Source organism: Nestor notabilis, unplaced genomic scaffold, assembly GCF_000696875.1.
Source record: "Nestor notabilis isolate BGI_N333 unplaced genomic scaffold, ASM69687v1 scaffold11504, whole genome shotgun sequence".
Classification (NCBI taxonomy): Eukaryota; Metazoa; Chordata; class Aves; order Psittaciformes; family Psittacidae; genus Nestor; species Nestor notabilis.
This window is the reverse complement of record NW_009924407.1, coordinates 114,415-135,121: the sequence shown is the minus strand read 5'-3', so window position 1 is coordinate 135,121 and position 20,707 is coordinate 114,415. Positions and strand designations below refer to the sequence as shown.

At 37.8% G+C, this 20,707-nt stretch overlaps 1 protein-coding gene across 1 annotated transcript in view; it reads left to right on the top strand.

Moving 5' to 3' along the window:
• The window catches only part of PARD3B (par-3 family cell polarity regulator beta), a gene marked incomplete at its 3' end in the record, with an annotated part of 142,442 nt that overhangs the window by 44,949 nt on the left and 76,786 nt on the right, over nt 1–20,707 (top strand). The window contains exons 5-7 of the mRNA XM_010012593.1: nt 3,861–3,952; nt 14,101–14,187; nt 17,686–17,811. Of these exons, the coding sequence (XP_010010895.1) occupies nt 3,861–3,952; nt 14,101–14,187; nt 17,686–17,811 (305 nt within the window). The remainder of the gene's footprint in view (nt 1–3,860; nt 3,953–14,100; nt 14,188–17,685; nt 17,812–20,707) is intronic.

Below are 20,707 nucleotides of genomic sequence, written 5' to 3'. Positions count from 1 at the left end.
TTCAGAAGCACACATACACAGGCAACTTATCTTTTGTCCCAGCAGACCAAAGTGACCCATGGAGAAGCCTTTCTGAGGCACAATCATATACAATAGGCTAGAACTTGGGAACAGCACTGTATCCAACTGCTGGACGTTACATCAAGATGTGTATAACTGATTCAAATAGGGCTATCATAGTTGTGCTCGGTTGTATTATTATTGAATGAAAAAGGGCTATTACGTGCATTCCTTGAGCTATATGGTCCTGTATGCAATGACAGCTGTTGCATTTGTTGCTGCAACTACAGGTAAACGCCTTTACTTTGTAACATGGAGTAATTGGTTTGGGAATATTTATGAAAGTGCTGATTTTTAAAGCTAAAAATAGTACTATGGCTTTTTAAACTCACACTGGCTGTCAGAAATGCTCACATGATCCTGAAAGTGTTGCTAAAAATGTTCAATTTTAAAATATGGTAATTAAAATTGTCTGTTGTGAGAGCAAGATGAGACATTTCCTGCATTTGTAAACGAAGCATTCCTTTCCCCACCAGGTTTCCTTGCATCTGACTGTTTGTTATGTTGGTAGGATCTGAACTCCCACTGAACCTTCTTGGAAGAAGGTTTACTGTTGGCCAAGTAAGGGGAGTGAGCTCTGCAGCCTGCCACCCTGCTCTGTGACCTTCTGCTTTAGGGTTTGGATGCCTTTCCTTTGTTTTAAAAAGCTGATGCCCTCAGGGAATACAATGCTGTAAACTGGAACTTCTGACATATATTTTCACTTTTAACTTTGTCATTAAAAGAAAGTTTTAGATAAAAATACTTTCCCTTGGGTGTACTGGACTGCTCCATTCCTAATTTGAATAGATTCCATGTGTATTTCTTCTTTTAATAGACCTTACTTGTTTCCTTCAAGTTCATTGTTAAAGTTTGACCATTTTATACTCTAAGTATTCCCTGCACTCAGGATTTTCTCCAGTTGTTTATGTAGGCTTCCTATTCTGTAATTCTATCTGAGATTTGTCTTGTGTTACTGTTCAGTAAGAATATTTCTTCAAGTAGACGAGGATTTTTTTTTGCACCATAGCTTTTCTAAGAAGTGATACATTTGCAATTTTATGCTTCCTGCAAACTTACAAGAAGTAAGTCTTAAGAATAGTATTCTGAACCTACAAGGGAGAAGTGAGGTGATTTAGGGCCCTTTTAAGGGCCACTGGTGGCCTGTGAATATTTCTAAAGGTCTCTTACTTGGCTAGGTGATATTGTCCACTCTTGGGTGAATGTGCAAAATTTTGCTGTGGAACCACCTCAACAAAAGGTTTCTTTTTAGCTAAAATGTAATGCAAAACTAAACTAGAACCAGAGCTTAGCTGGAAAACAGATCTGGTGCAGGGTTGGGTTTTTTGGGTTTTTTTTGTTTTTTTTTTATATGAAAATCCAGGTTTTCTAGGTTTTGATGATAATGAGAAAACAGAGCAAGGGGCTGGTCAGTCGCCTGGCTGTCAGGGCAGCCATCTGCTGTGTTACCTGCTCAAGGCTGCACCCTTTGTTTCAAATCAGAACAGTTGGTTTGACCGTTTTCAGTCCTTTCTCTCCCTGTCTCTTTTTCTAGACAGAAACTTTCATAGTCCTGGGGTAACAGCTGGACTTGATGATCTTAAAGGTCTTTTCCAAACTAGCTGATTCTGTGATTCTATTCTGTGCTTCTATGCATTTGTTCGAAGTGCCACTATTGCTTCCCAGCCCCTATCTCCCCCTGACATTTGGGTTTTTGTTTTTACAAAATAAGGATTTTCAAAAATTAAATAAGAAATGAGAATTCCCTTAACCACAATAAGACCCATGACTGAATCCAGCATATTTATCGTGGGACCTAATATAGATCCATACTGACTGTTGAACTGAGAAGACTCTGCATGTTCACAGAGTAGAAAATGTGACTGGCATGTACTCTTCACTCATTCCACTGTTACATGCACACGTTTACCTAATTTAAGAGCTGTCACATGATGAATATAAGACTATTCCAAGCATTTGGTTTACAGTTGTTTGCAGAGGGCTGTTACTTAATGGGATCCCTCTCTTCTGGTTCATTCCTAATTTGAAGAGCGTGCTTTTTGCAGCACTAAGAAAAGTTGCCGAACTCAAAATACCCCTATGTAAATAAATTTTAAAACTTCCCATGTTCTTAGATGCATGTGCTTTATTGGCTATTGTTTTTACCACACCATTTTGCTTTTTATTCCTGTTTCCTAAGTAAAAACTGCAATAGTATTGCTGTAAATCTATTACACTGTCAGCTGAAGTTGAGGCAAGTTTTGGCAGTCAGGGTCATTAATCCTGCTGCTATTGAAAAACTGACAATCAGTCTGTAAAATATGAACAAGAGATTGAGGTTTCTACTTGAGGTTGAGTTCCTGATTTATGAGGTTAGTATGGAATATGCTTCATGTAACAAGAATTGTTCCTTGACTTGTGGTTCCACTGTGAAAAGTGATTGGAAGAGATGGCACATACTCAGTATACATTTCTTAGAATAGTTCTTCCATTAGTGACAGCAGTTCGCTTTCAGTGAGCTATATTTGGCTTGCAGTGGAAGCCAAGTCTGTTGGCTTGTGCTCTGATTAACACACAAAGAGAACCACTACCAGTATTGTGGGTTCAAAAGCAGTGTGTGAACTAAAGGGGGATCCAGCTTGATTTATATTGTAAGGGTTTTCTTGCAAGGTTGGGCATGATTCTTTATTTAAAATGCAAAGCAACCCACTCTTGCCCACAACTCTCTTGGTACTTATAAACTGAAAATAAGTTCTGCAGATCTTTGAGGGACTGAAAGCACCAAACCTTTAAAGCCATCTTTCTGAGTAGAGCCACCTTTTGAGAGATATTGCAAGTTTTAATATATGGTGTAGAGCTTTCATTGAAAATGAAATTACCTATTTAGCTGGCTTTGTTCTTTGGAATTAATTTATAACATTGCTACCTTTTGCCTTGAGACAATTTGATATGGCAAGTATATACACTGAAAAACTGTACCAGTGCAACAACAAAAAAATAATTATTAACTTTAGGCTTTATCTGGTTAAGATCAAGCTCTGAATTGAATTCTCTTAGTGTGTTGACAGCTGAAGATTTATGTCTTCCAGCTATACTCCTGTTGTGGAGTTGACAGAAATGACCTCTCCAAAGAAGGTCTTTGTTACGGATTTTGCTCTGTTTACATTATTGCCATAAGGGTTGTAACGAAGTACAGTACGTTAAAGCTAATATATCACCTGCTGACAGTGGTCTTATCTCATTGGTACCTCTTTTTTTTCAGTATGAAACAAAATGCGAACACTGAGAGTCTAAGGATCACAAAAAGAAAGCCAAAAAATAGTTTTCAAGAGCTTTAGCATTAATGCTAGGTCCCTGTGTGCACTGTATTTTTGTGTCTGGCCAACTTGTTACATAATTTCTTTTTCTGTGAAGTAACTGTGAAAATATGTCTTTGCCAGATAAATGCTTCTAGGGGATAGAAAGAGGATTAAAAATGCCATTGGGTTTATCCATGATCTGTGGACTCTATTGCAGAAAGAAGGTGGCGCAGGATGGGAAAGAGGGACGTTCAGATTAGACAGGCAGACAAGGAAGCAGTACAGTGAGCTTCTGCAGTGGAAGCATGGTGGGACTCCGGTGCGAAGAGCAGGACTTTAGATCCCCTTCTGTTTCTCCAAATGCTATGTCACATACATTGCATACAGAATGGGTCTTTCAGACCTCACTGCCAGTGAGATGATGTTACTTATGATTCGTTTTCTCTCCCAAATATTGACTCCAAAATATATATTCATAAATATATAAATACACTAAAACTGTCCTTTGAAATCTCTCAACAGGGTGCTTCCCAGGTGTCATTTCAGGATGGGGAGATGAACCTCACTGGACCCACAGAACTCTTGCTGGCTCAGAGGGCCCGGCTCCCTGTCAGGTAGGGACATCTTTTGTTCAGTGCTAACTCAAGTGCGGTTTATCAACATGCATGATAAGACAGACTTCTCATTCCAGCTGCATCTGTGAATCTGCATTGTTCTCATCATTGTCATGATCTCTTCCTCCTTGTCCCTTTCCCATCCTAAAAACGCACTCAATTCACATGCTGAAGCACATATTTGAGCATGAGTCTTTTACCTTGTTGATGAATATAAATTATTTTCTTGTGCTCTTTGTGGTATAAGGCTAAGGGGAAAATATGCTGCCACTGTGTACTCTGTTTTTGCTTTCTACTCAGTCCTGCAAGTATTAATGTCAAGATAGAAGATATTCCTAGGTAATATATCTTAATAAATAACAACTCAGCTGAACCATATAATCCTAAAATGATCTTTTTCAGTTAAAATGTCACCTCTGTTCTTGAGTGGTAAGGTTATTACTTTGCTATATCCTGTAGTAGATTTTATATCTATGTTTATACACTGTGAAAACTATAGCCAATATTTGCAACATTTCCCTGTACATTGCCTCACTAGAGCAGTCAGATGGAATGCGTCCTTTTTCTCTCTTCATTTATAATAAAACAGAGATTGGCCATTGCTGTTAAAACTGAAGGTGGTAGTGGTTGCATTGATAGTTTGAGGAATAAGTTTTATTTTGGTGAGTCTAAACTTTGAGTGAAACTTAGCTTCCAACGCAGATTATATATTTACCTAATACAGTAAAATTTGAGAGCTGCGTAGCTGAAACAAGAAGAAACTGGGTTTCCCAAGAGGTTTAACAATGAGCTTTGGAGTTTATTGTTCCTGAAATCACAGGGAGAATTCTAAATGGCCCTTGGCCTTGTTGAACTTCATGCCGTTGGCCACAGCCCATCGATTCAGCCTGTCCAGATCCCTCTGCAGAGCCTCCCTATCCTCTAGCAGATCAACACTCTCAACCAACTTGGTGTCATCTGCAAATTTACTGAGGGTGCACTTGATCCCCTCATCCAGATCATCAGTGAAGTTGTTAAACAACACTGGTCCTAAGACCAAGCCCTGAGGGCCACCACTAGTGACTGGTCGCCAACTAGATGTGATGCCATTTAACACCACTCTTTGGGCTCTGCCTCCAGCCGGTTTCCAACAGAGAAGAATACACCTATCCAGGCCATGACCAGCCAGTTTCTCCAGGAGAATGCTGTAGACAGTGTTAAAAATCCAAATAGATAATGTCCACAGTCTTTCCCTCGTCAACCATGTGGGTTACCTTATAGTAGGAGGTCAGGTTGGTCCAGCAGGACCTGCCCTTCATGAACCCGTGCTGACTGGGCATGATCCCCCCATTTTCCCCACACGTGTTTTGTGATCTCACTTAGGACAATCTGCTCCATGGCTTTCCCCAGCACTGAGGTCAGGCTGACAGGCTGTAGTTCCTCGGGTATTCCTTCCCACCTTTTTTGTAGAGAGGTGTCATGTTGGCCTACCTCCAATCCTCAGGGACCTGCCCACTAGACCAGGATTGCTGATAGATGATGAGGAGTGACATGGCAAGCTCCTCTGCTAGCTTCTTCAGCACTCTTGGGTGGAAAAATAAAATAAACAGCATCTGCATGCCTTAATCTTCAAGCATTTATCCTTACAAACACCTGATTTAGGAACAGGTATTGATATTTCCATTTTACCTGGGAAGTCTGGGAAGGAGGCGTGAAATCACGTACCCAAAGCCTGTGGGAAGTTCACAACAGCAGGGACTCTAACCCTAGTGGTCTTTTGGGCCATACCAGGATTTTGGTAGAAGGATTACCTTTCCTGTTAGACAATGTTAAAAGTTAGTCTTTTTTGTGCAAGGGAGTTAATTTCTTAGTTGTTCTTGTTCTTTGAGTTATCATTTTGTCTTGGTATGGTTGTGCTTTTCAACTCATCTGTCTGTATTTTTCTTCCCACTTGGAGGCCTCCTTGTCACCTCCTTTATATGCCATTTTGTAGTTTCTTTCTTGCCTGCTGGTACTGATACATATTTTTAGCCTGGTCTCATCATGAAAAGGAATTGGAATGCTCTTCCAGATTTCTCTGCACCTGCCAGGCCTCTAAGTTACACACTGGCTGATTAGTGTTCATCACGCAGGTATAGAACTTTGTCGGCTTAGTTGCTAATGCTTATTTTCTCTTTATGGAATGTTGCTGAAGACTTCTACAGCTTGTTTCACCTGAGGTAATTATTATGCATCACCAAATATATGCACTCGTTTGTTTCTTGATCCGTTAATTTGTAATGGGGATTAATCAAGCTCTGTGCACGCTATGCTCATATTTACTGTTGTCTTTATGCTTTTACTAGGGTATTTTAGATCATCTAAGTCCTCTTAGGAATTTTCTGAGAGCATATTATTGTTTATTGAGTTAAACAAGTCATTGCTTGCATTTGGGATTCTTCAGAGGAAGGTTGTGATGCTCATTTGCTTTTAATCTTCATAACCTGATTTTGGTGGCTATTGCAAGCATTGACAATGAAAAAGACTGCTGTGATACTCTTCAGAGGTATTCAGTTTTCTGAAATGGCCATTTTCCTGGCATGTCACAAACCAGTCAATAAAAAGCATGGATTTCTGTAAATCTTTCAGGTTTTTTGCAGAGTTCTGCAAACTGTCTTGGCACACGAGCATGAAAGGAGAAGTGATAAAAATATAGGTCAGGGTCCACTCAACTGATGCCTGAGCATCAAAGTATTGAATAGACAGGGAGCAGAAGGAAAGCTGGCAAGAACAAGGTATTCCCAAGAACCTTTCTGCATAGTTTATAAATATATATATATATTTTTTAGGTAAAATGGATTGTCTTAACCTGATGCATTATCTTAACCTTACTGCATTGAGACTCATGCATTAAGGAGAAGCATTAGCAAAAAAACCCCAACAAAACAAGCATGCACCTCTTCCGCAGACCTCGAAATGAAGAAAAAGAGAAGGGAGCAGTGTTTCTTTAAATTTAGAGTCCCAGTAAAACAATTCTACCAAAATACGTCTTGCTTATGTTTCCTGTGTCCTAAGGAGATTTTTAAAAATGCTATTTTGCCTTCAAGTGTTGAGATGGGGAGTATGAGAATGTTTTTTCCCTCAAAATTATGAATTCTATTCAAGTATTTGTATGATAGTCCAATTTCTTCAAACAGTCAAAAGGAATTCGGAACACATTATTTTGTAAAGCGAAGTTAGTATTTCTGTGAAATTCACTGGAATTTCAGAAGTCAAAGGATTTAAATTAAGGCAATTATTTTGATTTTTGTATGGCTTTTTCCTTAAATGTGAAGAGGTATTTTGGGTTTTTTTAAACTGTTTTCCCAAAACTGTTTTCTTTAAGAGTAATAGGTTTATAAAGAAAAATAATGAGTCACTAGAGACCATTTATCTATCTTACTGATACCTTAGTTTGATTGAATATAAGAAGGTTATATTAATAAATATAACAGCTTTTTTCCAGAAGTAGTAAATCTAGCACCTTAATATCTAATTTTACTCCTTTTACATTGTTCTCTCTGAAAGAAAGTATTATTTATATAAATAAATTGATTTGTGCAGGTATCTATCTTGCAGTATTTCAAAGATATAAGGGCCATGAAGAACCACCAAATCATAATAAGCTCTCATTTAAATAAGCCTTGTTAAGTGATGTTAATAAGGCTAATATTTCAGCCTAATTGTGAGCCACTCCATAATATGGAAGAAAGAAATCTGCTATTGTTCTTGCTCCCTTCACTAGAATATATTCCTTCCTGTCACTGAATTTGGTAATCATTATGACCTGTAGCACTTGAGCAAAACAGTAGCTAGTCGCCCCAAAAAATTATCTGAGCCTTCTCATCAGAGCACCAAACTGTTTGAGGTCAATGTCCCTTCTCTAACTACAGCCAATTTCACAAGGAGGCAGAAAGAAAGAATTCCATGATTAATGTTTTATGATTCTGAAGCCTAGTCAGTTGAAATTAAAGGCTTCAGGCTTGACTTGTTTTATATTTCTCACTCAAGTAGGAAAACTGTTCCGTTTGAAGAAAATCGGTTCACTGACTTAAGCAGGTAAAATTAGTTGCACATTTGGTAAATGAAATGAATGGCAGCATGGAGGAGTTTTAGCTCCTCTGTTCAGAGCTAATAGGAAGGAAATTCTTTGCCTGGATTCTCTTAAAACGTTTCACTGTAAAAGTACTGGGAAACTTTTCAGGATTGTATCCCTCAGGAGTCTGAAAATTTTAATTTGACCTTTTGAGAATTAAACTTTGGTAAAAGAGAGACTTGAAACATTGGGTCATTGGCACAGTTTTTAATGGAGTAAATAAAGACAGGACTAATGACAATCCTCTTGTAATTTCTGAAGGTGGATTTTTTTAATTTGGTAATAAAGATGATGCTGAGAGCAAGAGAAGACTAGCTAATGCCATCAGTGTATAAACGTCAGTGTTTTTTCCTTCCTTCCCTTCGTGTTCTGTACTAGGAAAGATTTTTAAAGTAACAGAGCAGGATCTGGATACTCCACAGAAGTCAGATAGAAATTTGTCACAACCTTTTAACACTGAATCCCTTCGCACTCTATACATAGAAATATTGGTACTGAAAACCTTGCTTTTCCTCGTAAAAACTACTGTTAAGGAATAATAAACATGAATCTGCTTGGACATGGATGTTTAGTTTAATAGCAGTGGATTAGTTGGAACTCAAAGGGTAATTTATGCATAGATAATTCATTATGTGTTTTCATTATGTTCCGTTTTGCTGTCTTCCCACTTCTTTTTAGCAGAGGTCAGGGTCAGTTCCTTGGTTTAAGCACTGTAGATACATAATTAAAGCATAACTGCAGCGTTTCTTTTCCTTCTCAGTATTTTATTTTATTTTTAACCTGCTGTGTTTTTTATTAGTCTAATAACACACGATTGGAACGACTTGATTTAAATAAAAAAAGACACAAAAAGCTGGTGCATGCAGGTTGTCTGGTTTCTCTCTAAACCTTTAGACAGTTAATACCATGGGAACTAACTAGTATTAGTGGGGGGAAAAAATCTGGATTACAGTACATCTTTACTAGATTAACACTTTTTAGTTAGGAGAGAGTGACTGATTACCTCCTCAAACCTGAAACTGGAAGATTCTGACATTATTTCATAGCAAATATTTAAGCTTTATGAATAGTTTGTTCAGTTTTGTATAGAATGGAGCAGCTGAAATGTGCCTGTCTCTTCTAAAAGAGAGTGAGCAGTTTCCTTAACTGTGCCTGGAAAGCTTCTTCTTGGCTCTGCATGCTCAGTTGCTTTCTTCTCTCCTTGTAGGGTGCTCTCCATCCCTATATAGATATTGCTCAGATTTTCATCCTTTGAGTGTGTTCACACCATTTAACATCTTGAACTCCAGTTTCTTCTTCAGGGCTTTCAGGGTATTTTCATCAGAGCTTTGAGCATCTAGTTTAAAAGAGGGAAGTTAAAATGTGAAAAAGGGGTAGGAGGTGGGGGGAAATTTGCTATCTGACAGCTTGAGTTGAGCTGGCTACTCTGGAAGCTTCTCTGAAAGAATGGGTACGGATACTTTAGTACCATCAACTACTGTACTATTTTATATGCAGATGTAGTAGTACATGGACAGAGCCACCACCCTCTTTATTTGGATAAATCTGTGCTTGCTTCCTCTTTAAAATTCCATTTAGTATCTTGGTATCACCTGTAGGGCTGTGCTCTCTGCCAGATGTCAGCACCCCTTAATTAATGGATGCTCTTCCCCCTGGAACGGCAGCATTGGCTTGGGGTGGGAAGTGCAAGTGAAGAACAAGCAAGGAAGTGCAGCTTCGTAACTTCATCTGTGAGCGCTCTCCATCTGAGTGACATTTCCTTTGCCTTTTACTTGGCTGTGGTCAGCACCACCACAAAGCACACTCACAGTATCAACTGTACTTTTCTGATTGCAAGGGAAACATTGACATCCTGAACTAAGAGATTTTTTTCTTTTCAGAGGCAGCAGCTTAATAATCTGTACCTTTTCTTAACGCGTATGAGGAATTCAATAATCTATGCAAAGGTTTTCACTTTGCCATGTTGTGCCTGGATTGAAGTGTTGAATAAGCCTAAAACGGCAAAAGCATATGCCATTGGAATGATAGATGCTTGATTTGTGTTTACTCAGGCAGTAGATTTTTGTGACATGCATATGATGACAAGTTTTGCCCAGTAATCCATGCAGAATGCAGCTTTTCCCAAGGTACTGTCTTCAGTATGTTGAAAAACAATTAATCTGCTTTAGGCTGCATCTACTGCATTCTCTGAGAGAAATCCTACAAAGGTTCTCCTTGTGTTTGTCGTTGGGGAAGGTCAGAGCACCGTAGCAAGCTAGGTCCTGTTGCAGAGCTGCAAAATGTTTATTTCGGGAGAGAAGTCTTTCCACATCTGGGTGCTCAGTGGTTGAGATCAGTTCTTCAGTATTATTGGATAGCACAGAGAAGGTTTCAGCTTACAGATCTTTTCCCATTGCATAACTGACAAACTGCTAATTCTGGATACAGTTTTCAGGAGAGAGAGCTACAGTATTCAACAGCAAGGGCGCTGCCAGTCGGAACATCAGACTGATTCACCACTGGATATGTACAGCACTCCATTTAAGTTTTGCTTTCCATGTTACAAACGGACGTCTGTGCGTGCTCATTATGCACATACGTACATCTCTTTGCTAAACTGTACTGATCAACATTGTTAATAATATGCATGGCAAGCCTTCCTGACAAATGTGATAGACTGTAAAGAATCTGGCAGAAATCAATAAACATCAAGCAATGAAGAATTTAAATAGTAAATGATGACAGCTTCTCCAGGTTCAAAATCAATAGTACAATATTGAATGTGGTCTTGGGTGCCACAGTCAGGTCATGCTAGGCAGGTGTCTTCCCTTGGCAGAGACCTCTGAGCACCTCTAGTGCAGTGAGGGGAAGGGAGATGCCAGCATGCATATGAAGAAGCCTGAATGCTGTGTTTCTAGTTTGGGTGAACCCTGCAGTTCTGATAAATTTCACTGAGATAAATGATTTTTAAAAGTTCACTTATTTTGGTTGCTGTAAGAATATATCTGTATGTATTATCCTCTTTGTTGTCAGCATCACAGCTATCAGCCAGCAGTGGAAAACCATTCTGCATTCTCCCACCCCATTCTTTCAGTTTTTGAACTTAACTCTCTCAAACTGAAGAGTCCCAGCATTTTGCTGTCCTTTGTGCCTGTGGTGTTTAGTAATGAGAATTCCTAAAGCTCACCCTCTTTAGGATCTCCTTCAGCCATGCCCTGATCCTGCATACTTGATCTCCAGTGTAGTGTAAACTGTAACCAGTGTGGAATAGTGTGCTGCTGGAATTCACTGTTCTTGTGGGCAGATTAAACCTGCTGGAAGATGGACAGCACGAGTGAATAATGTCAAATTTTTCCAAGTCTCTAATCTTTGAGGTTCCTAAAAAAACAATAAAAATAATGTGTCCTCAAAGATCTATTAAAGCTATTATGTAGGACAGTTTTCTCTCAGGTGTAACTAAGAATCGTGTTTGTCCTGAGAAGTCATCCTGACACATAGATTTTTATATATTTTTTTTTAATTAAAATATAATTCCGAAGTACCTTTTATATATGTATAAGTGTGCTTTTATTCTGGTAGTGCTTTCTTACATCCGTAACTTTTAGGTCATGCCGCAATGTTTTTAAAACTAATACACAATGTGCATGTAGGCTGTTTGCTTTCACAAAGAAACCTATTTTTCTTAGTAGATTTCATGTTAGATTTAAATCTAAACTCACATGTTGTCTTTGGCTTTGAGCCTTCTTATAGCTGCAAGTGCATTGATTTAATATGACAGTTAACCTGTCTGTCATGATAGCTCTCAAGAAAAAAATCCCTGCTCTATTTTACAGTTATTTAGGAAGACAACTTCCCTGAAGTACTTAAGCAACATGGGGTTATGTGGGGACAACAGTAACTTACTTAGATTTTTCCTGTTCAGATGAAAGCCCGTTCACTACTTCTGATTATTTTCTGGATCTATAGGATTTGACTACCTAATTTGCTCGTATGTTTTAAATTCTGTTGAAGTTCAAAAGGCAATAAAAGTAGCTTTTTAACTTTTTTTTTGTCTTTTAAGAGAATTGAAGGAAGTAGAAGATGGCACTGAAAGATTTGATTTCCTGTGCATGCATTTTTGAGTTTTTGGTAACAACCCTCATTAGCTTTTCTGACCAATTTCACTAGAAAACAAATGTCTTCTAAAAACACTTACAGGAAGTTTTTGTCAGGATTTCCCTGTCTGATTTATGAAGAGGGGGAAATACAGGAAAAAAGAAGATCAGCAAATAGAAATGCCTGTTGCTTGTGCCTGATATAAATAGAGTAACATGAATATCTATTATGTTGGCATCAGTGGTAGCTTCTTGTTCAGGGTCTGTCCATTTCAATTTTATGGAAAATCAATTCATTCCAGTGTCAGACTTCCGGGAAGAATAATGAACAAAAAAAAAACCCTCCCCAAAACAACCCACACATGTCCCCAAACTCCAAAATCACAAGAAAATCATATAAATTTATTTTATAGTCTTATTCCATATTAAGCTGACTAAGCTAGTTATTGTATCTGGGAAAAGTTGCTTCTAATTAATCATTATGAAACTGGATAAAGATTCAATACAAAAAAATCAAAAAGAAAATCTTGCATTATGTGGAAGCAATGCCAGAATTTGTCTAAGATTATTTGCAGTAATTGTTTTCCTTGAGAGAGGGCCGAGCTGTGCTATGTGTGTTTATGTTGTAGCTAATCCAGTGTAACTGTGTGTTGCCACTTCCAAGGCTAGTCACAGATTCCTGCCTTCTACCTGTGGGTTTCTGCTGATTTTTGCATCACATCCAACAATCATAAGCCCATGGGTCAGTGAGATCAGTCAGCTGACCCCAGAGGAAGTTGTACTAGGAAAAAAATCATTTGGTGGGGTGGTGCAGAAGAGTCGGCTTGGTCATCTTTGTCATCTTGCAAATGTGGGCTCTCTAGAGCTGTTGCATGGTTTTTGGAGAAAGGTCAGAAGTCTTGCTCTCAACAGCAGCCTGCACTTGTATCAGACTGAGTCTTTAACTGGTGGCAGTATATAAAGTGGCCATTTGGTTCAATTTTACGTGTTCTGTAAAGGCTATAGAACTGGTGTGCAAGCATCGAGCTTCTTACAGCTTGAGGTTGTTAGGGTGTTCTAATGGCAATGCAAAACCCCAGTAGTTTTCAACTGGTCACTAATCCCGAGTGTTGATGATGTTCAGTACAATTTGAGGGGAGGGGATGTTAAAGAGAATGTAGACTAGTAATAGAAATAAGGAACATGGTCTGCTTGAATACAGGCTTACACTCATTTCTCTCCCTTCTTTTTTGGTTTTTTTTTTTTTTTTTTCCCAAATGTTCTAGCCAATTCAAGTACCTTCCTTTTCAAATTATGATCACCCAGAATAGAGTTAAGGTCACTGGAAGGCTGGCAGTGAAAATACTCAATAGGAAATGAAACTGCACATAGCCATGAAACAGCAAAAATCTGTCGGAGACAATACAGAAGTTTCTGATAATAGTGTTTGAGGAAGGAAACTTCCTGATAAAATGAGCTGAGTTGCACTTTGGATTTCAGTTTATTTTGCTTTTTGTCAGTGAGGCTTTTTGCAAGTGACAGCAGAAATCAAGATATTTAAATATGATTTGACTAATTTGCTTATTGGCTTGATGTCCATAATGTGTGATCTCTGTGTTTATAATGTATCCCTATGGGGAAACTGCCTGAAGCAGCTCACGTGGAGCTTAAATTAAGAACATGTAGAATAACCCTTTTGTTTTTAATGATGAAGTCTCTCCTGACTTAAAAGCTTATTCTTTAATATTCTGATTAATTTACTTAAGGGTTGACTTAGGAAAATGTCTAATACTTGGTGTCTTTCAAAGTACACAAATGCTAATCTAAAAAGTTAAAGAATTTGGTTGCCATTTTACATTTCATCGTATTTTTACATATAGGTGAGCTCAGAGTTGAATATTTTTTCTATCCTTTCCCCTATCTAAATAATCAGAAGTTTATTATTAACATAGAGAATTCTGTGAAGAAGCATGTGAGATATGTTTCCCTGTGCTCTTTTTTAGTGAAATGACAAAAACAGTGGAGATTTCTGGGGAAGGTGGACCCTTGGGAATACATGTAGTACCCTTTTTTTCATCACTGAGCGGAAGGTAAGGTATTTTCTGCATTACTTAGAAGTATGTTAATGAAAGGATTTCAGCTGTGGTTGTTTTTAAATACCTATGATTTAACCATAAGGAAAATAAATGGTCAAAGAAAAATGGTCTATGACACACCAAAATATTTACTAGTCTAAGTTATGTGTAAGACAATACCAACCCCTATGTTCCTATATGTCATTTTAATTGCCTCTGGTTTTATTGTCTGACTGGTAAACTAGAGTCTCTGTAGAATAATGTAAAAGTAAAGGTGGAGGGCTAGGGTGTTAGTTGTTTTTTCTGGTATTGGGTTGGTTTTTTGGGTGTGGAGTTTGAGTTTGGTTGTGTGGGGTTTTTTTAGGGCGGAGGGAGGGGCTGGTTTCCTTTTTATTGTTTATTCCCATCCCCAGTTGGATTTCTCTGCATAGGCCCTTCCTTAGTGACATATCAGACAAGAAAAATAAAAAACCCTTTTCTTGTCTGGTCGTGCCTTATATTTTTCAAGCCACCTTTCAGATCTGGGTGTATAGCATTTATAAAATGTGCACTATACCATGAACTTTTCTTTGTCACAATACAATTACTTTAATTATAAATGATTTAACATAGTCTATTGAGATCACAAAAGCCTATTATAGCAGCATGCTCTTATTGATGCACTGTAGTTAAGACAGTGTCAGCATTTTCATTCTGTTTTCCAAGCTATGTAACTCAAATGTTAAAAAAAAAATATATGTAAAAAATTCTAGGCTGAAATTTGACATGCAGAGGCTTAACCAGAGAGTTAATTCGACACTGGCAGCCCCGAATAAGAGATGGGAAATTGCCAGCGCCATAAATGACACTACCTGATAGCAAAATGGCTGCCTGTAACACAAAGCCAATTATTGCAAAAGTAAAAATTGTCTAATTCTTAAGTGTTTCTTGTCAACTTTCATGTAGGAAAGAGAATGTGAAAGACTAAATTGCCTTGAAAAGGTCTGTGTGTATAAATGTTTTCTTGGCAAGACCTGAATTTGTAAGTGGACCCAGATTCATTTGGAATGTTTTCTTTAACAAAAGGGAAAATAGACATCCACCTGCTGCCTGTAAAAATGTCATCACCGTCTCAAGAAGAAAGTTGGTCTTCAATGGGAACTGTAGGAAACCTGAGTTGTGTCCTTGGCTGTGCAGTCTGCCTGTTTGTCTTGAAAGGCACTTGTGTTTGTTACCCCTTCATGAAATGCAGACAATAGTTCTTTGTTATGGGTATGCTGTAAAGGCTGTAGTGGTTACACTGTTACTTGAAGATCATTAAGTAAAAATGTGATGAATTTGCAAGCTATTACAATCAGTAATTGTTGTGACTGTAATACAATTCTGTACTGAAGTGGCAGTGTGTTAAGGTCAGCTTTTAAAGATCTCCATGAAGAAAAAATGGAGTTCCTTGGTCTACACTGCATGTGTGCTAATATGTCCTTATTTACAAATACTTTTGGGGATCCCCTGGAGCAAAGGGTTTTTTGACAGATGGACTGCTGGTTTAGGCAGTTGTCTTGAAATTTTAATGACCACTGGCAGAAGCACACCGATATCTTTGTAAAAGCACTGGAGGGACTTAAATTGCTCGTCCCTCATATTTAATCAAGCCTGAGACTAGTGTATAAATTTTAACTCATCATAACAGGAGAAAGTACAGAAGAGCATCTTAATCACAAGATAAAATTTATGGGGGCACGCTGGCCATGACTAACTTGGTCTGGTATTTCAGTTGTAGAGTTATCTTCTAATAAGGTAATGCTGGCTTTAGCCTAGTGCTGCTGCAGAACAAACTTTTTCTAGAGGTCGTTAAAACATTTTATTAATTTAGAAAATCTTAGTTTCTACAGAAACTACAAACCTAATGGAAATAATTTTTTCCCTTTCTTTTGCACTTAGATATCATTAAAAAAAGGAAATTAAAATTTAATAGTGTATTAAAATAATGCTAAAATTGAGGCTGTGGAAAAAAGTAGTGGAATAATGAATTTAAGCTGCCACAGCATAAGTAACTCAAGTCAATTGCACCCACGAGTTTTAGGTAAGTGGGCAATCCTATTGCATTGTATGGGTGCAGTATCTAACCACCACACGGTAAGTGAGCATCTGACTTAATTTGTAATTTCTTTTCTTTCTGTACTTTTATTGGTTTACATCTCAACATAATTATATTTTATTACTTCTTTGGGTTTCAGTGGCTGATTGCCACTAGTTGGATGTTTGTCATTAACAGGTCTGTGGCCCCTTACCACCACTGCCCCTTTGAATCCTTTAGTGAAGGGTAACATTGGTTGCAAGAGAATCTTCGTGCGATAGAGTAAATCTTTTTTTTGGTATTAGATGTTTTGAAGAAGTAATACTCAATAGGAACGAAGTTTTTACTCCAAGTACATTGATATGATATAATTTTTTAAATCTTCATACAGTAAATCTAAAATCAGGTGCACAGTGAATATAATAGCATCATTTGAAATAGTTAATGGCATCTGTTGAATAGACTTAAGTATGAGGGGCAGTCATGAGAAATCTGAGAAAAAAAATGCAAGACTTCCGTTTTGTGGTTGGAGTGCTGGCATGTTGGAAATTGCACATTAATATTTTATGGAGTACAACCAGTAGAAAATGGTCTCTAAAGGTCATCCGCCTTCAACGCTGATGTGGTATGGAAATTTAGTGGATAAAACTTGATTATAAAAGGTCTTCAGAAACATGGAGTTGTTGGGTTTTTTGGACATTATGCTGGTATCATTGGATAAATCTGTGTTGAGTTGTAGTCCGCAGTACAGAGATGCTCCAGGTAGGGCAGAAATAGCCTAGTGTTCCCAGCAGTTAGCCACACTGGAATTTTGCACCAACCCATACTTGTTTGCTTACCACATTATCAGAAATTTCTGTACTGCACCTCAGTTTTCGAAGTGCAAGTAACCTGGTGACAAACAACATAGATTTTAATGTTCTGCTGCTCTCCTACCCCATGAATAAATAGTATTGCTGTCATGTATCAAAACAAGGGACTTTGGTAACTAAAAAGTTTCAGATGTAGAAATAGTGGGGTTTTTTTTATCTTATTCTAATGCCCGTTTAGTTTATTGTAGTCGAATTAGAAAATTACTTTTTATCTGTTTGGGCTTTTCTTTGGAGCATTTTAATCTTTCCTAGTTGCAGTAAAATATTGCTTAATCTACATTCAAGTTTTCAACTGGATAGGGATATCTAGGTGTTTTCCTCTGTTTCTCGAAGTATGACTTATGGGACTATGTTTCCTGGAGTTCTAGCGAGCAGCATAGCATTAGTGTCCAGCAATTTTTCTTGGTGTTTCTTGCCCCTGCCTTTTAGCTAAAGAGTAAGCTGGAAATCATTTCTCTAGGTTAAGCACTTCATAATGGTCTACTCTATCTCATCTGATACACAGCAGAGATTAAGATCTATTTTTAGTTGCTATGAATTCATATAATAAGTATAGTTTTTACTTTTTGTTTGTTCGTTTTTTAGGATGCTGGGACTCTTCATCCGTGGTATTGAAGAAAACAGCAGATCCAGGCGTGATGGTCTTTTCCATGAAAATGAGTGCATTGTGAAGATTAACCATGTGGACCTTACAGATAAAACCTTTGCACAGTAAGTGCTAGTTTGCGGATACTTTTAACTAGCGAGGATTTTATATGATGCTGTGTTTATTAAGTGATTCATGCAAAGGGATTAATATTTATTTCAGATAAAATGCCTGTAAAATTGATACCTGGCAGAGACTTTGTAATTTTCTTTCTGAAACCTTCAAATAAGATGAAATCTGAGGAAAGGAACCTACTTGGACTTTTAGTGAACCTCTTGTGCTTACTTAATTTAAATAGCTTTAGTTCTTAATAGTTATCTTCACTTTCCAATTGTTCTGTTATTTCTTTCTATATTTTCTTTGTAATTTTTTCCTCATAAGACTTTCAGAATGAGTCAACATTGCAGCGTGTTTTTTATGTGCTTTTGCAAATGAAATAAGATTCATTTTGGTTTTTTTTTTTTGGTGCTGCAGGTTTTTGAGCATTTAATTTTTAAAAAATATCACAACTGTCAAACTGTGCTTAGTTGAGCTAAGTGGGAAGTCTCACCTTTTATGACTTATTACAAATCTGTTGACATTTATTATCTATCTCAAATTAAGTAACAGGTTGTTTTGATCAGCTGTGAATTAATGTGACATTGTTGCACAAAAGAATAGCCTCTCAAATTTCACAGATATTTGCTGTAGTAATTAAACAGTAGTTTGTTTTTACTTTTAATCCATATGTTTAGACAGCTGAGTGATTGTTTATAATATAACAAAAACTTACTAAGATGTCAAGGGAGTTGAAGCTTAACTTTCTAAACAGTTCAGGGTTTCTAGACTAAAATCCAGTAAGTAACTTCACTGTTAGGAATAAATATTTGCAAAGTAGGTTTTCATAAAATCAGCATAGTTCCGTAGTGTGGTTATTTACCTTGTTTTTGAGGCTGTGCTTTTTGCTGCTTAATAGCTTTTTAAATTACTGCTTTCTGCATGTTTGGTGGTAAACATACTCTGCTGCAATACAGCACATGCCATTCTCTTCCACCCATGAAAGTTCCTACATGAGATACCATCAGAACATAAATGTTGGTATCCTATTAAAATGTTTGTTGCCTCACCTGTGCAATTGTGTAATGAAGTTTTATCCTTCTCAAGTGAGATTTTGCCTGAATCAAAACCTCTCTTTTAAAAATTTTGCATAATCTTTTCTTTACAGATTTGTTGTCTCCTTTGTGTTCTCTTCAGAATGTATCTAGATCTCCAGAGACTTTACGCCCATGGAGATGTATGTGGAGCGGAGGACTCCACATATTTTTCTCTAAGGTTACTAGATTTTGGGACAGTTAGAATTACTGCAGTAAACTTTCCAGTTCTCCACCAGGCATTTCTTTCAAAATGAGAAATGCAGAACACTTAGTTTTCTCCGAGTTGTAAAGTTTTGGGAGTTGGAAAAAGTATTTACAGAGACAGCTGCTAGTTTAGAGAGGCCAGTCGTGTTAGACGATCTCGCTCTCTCTCTGTGATGAGGAGAGTGCGAAAAGTAACTAAAAGGTGATTCAGAGCAGAATGTAATTTAATTGGTCTAAATCACCTTGTGTTACAGTAACAAGTAGTGTGGTTGCAATGGCATTGGATCTGAGGAGAAAAACTGTGGGTAGTGAGGACTCAACATCGTTTAGGGGCTGGGAGGAGTATTTTGGACAAGCTTTGGCCTGGTCCTATGTGTAACATTCTTCTGCTGAATTGCCTTCCCAGAACGGCCTTCTAGCATCATCTGCCTTCCCTGGCCGTTGAGAATGGCTAAGAATGCAGCTTTCCAGGTTAAAACTCTCAGTGAATACATCTTTTAGTTTTCGTCTGGCATGACATAGCTGTACTAACCTGACAGAAGTCCAAGTCACAGAAATGTAGTAATTGTAATGGATGTGACGAGTATTGTCCCAATGATTATTGACCCAGAAACAGTCATCAGATTCTCCTTTGAGAGGAAACTCTGTTTGCTAGTTTCAAATTGACATTTCATCGTAACCCTTGTAAAAGCTGTTTTAACACTTAGCAGAGACTGTTACATATTGTCTCTTTCAGTTTTCAGCAGAGACTTTCTAGTATTGCTTCTGATGATTGCTGCTTCTGCAGCTGTAATAGCAGCCTACTTTCTGTATTCCCATGTTTATAATAGTTTTATTTACTGGGACTCTTGGTCTGCTTTTTCATTTGCTGTTAATCCATTCAATTACATTCTGTTGTGTTGCAGAGTTTCTAGCACCTCTTTTAATTGACTCCCTTATTTCTTTTAAAGTATGCATTTGGGGTCTCAAGAAATGTAAATTCCTCCATACATTATTTTTTCTCTTTGAAGTGCAGCCAGTTATTTTGCCCCTCAAGAGCTTTCCCACAGGATGTCTGGTGTTATTTCCACTATTTTTTGTTTGAAGATCGTCTTATATTTTCTCTTTCATATATTTAAAATATTCATCTCCTGAAACCGAGTTATTAAATTACCTTGCAACATATGACCAAGTGGCTACTTGCAAGGATGAAGTTGGGGTGTGAAAGAAACCCAATTATGACTTTATATCCTGGGAACATGTCTTTGTTTCAACTATCAGAGTAAAGTCTGTCCTTGGAAACCTTCACAGGCCACAGACAAGCAGGTAACCTATAACCTCTGCCGGCACACTGAGGGACAGTGCTGTTCACAAACCCAGCCCTTGAGGGTGATGCTGGAAGAATACCTTCCTACAGCTACCTTTTCCAGTTGGAGATTTCTCTTCTGGCAGCTTCCTGTCAATGAATTATTTTGATTCTTGGTGCCCATACACTCAGTATAAACAAGATGGTACTTTCCTACAGCAGTATCCATTGGGACTGTCCCCTGACTTTAGTATCTTCATGCAGCAAAAAACCCTCTTGAAACAAACCCTTCCTTCCACTACCTATAGCTGCAAGGTGGAGATACCATGCGGCTTTGTT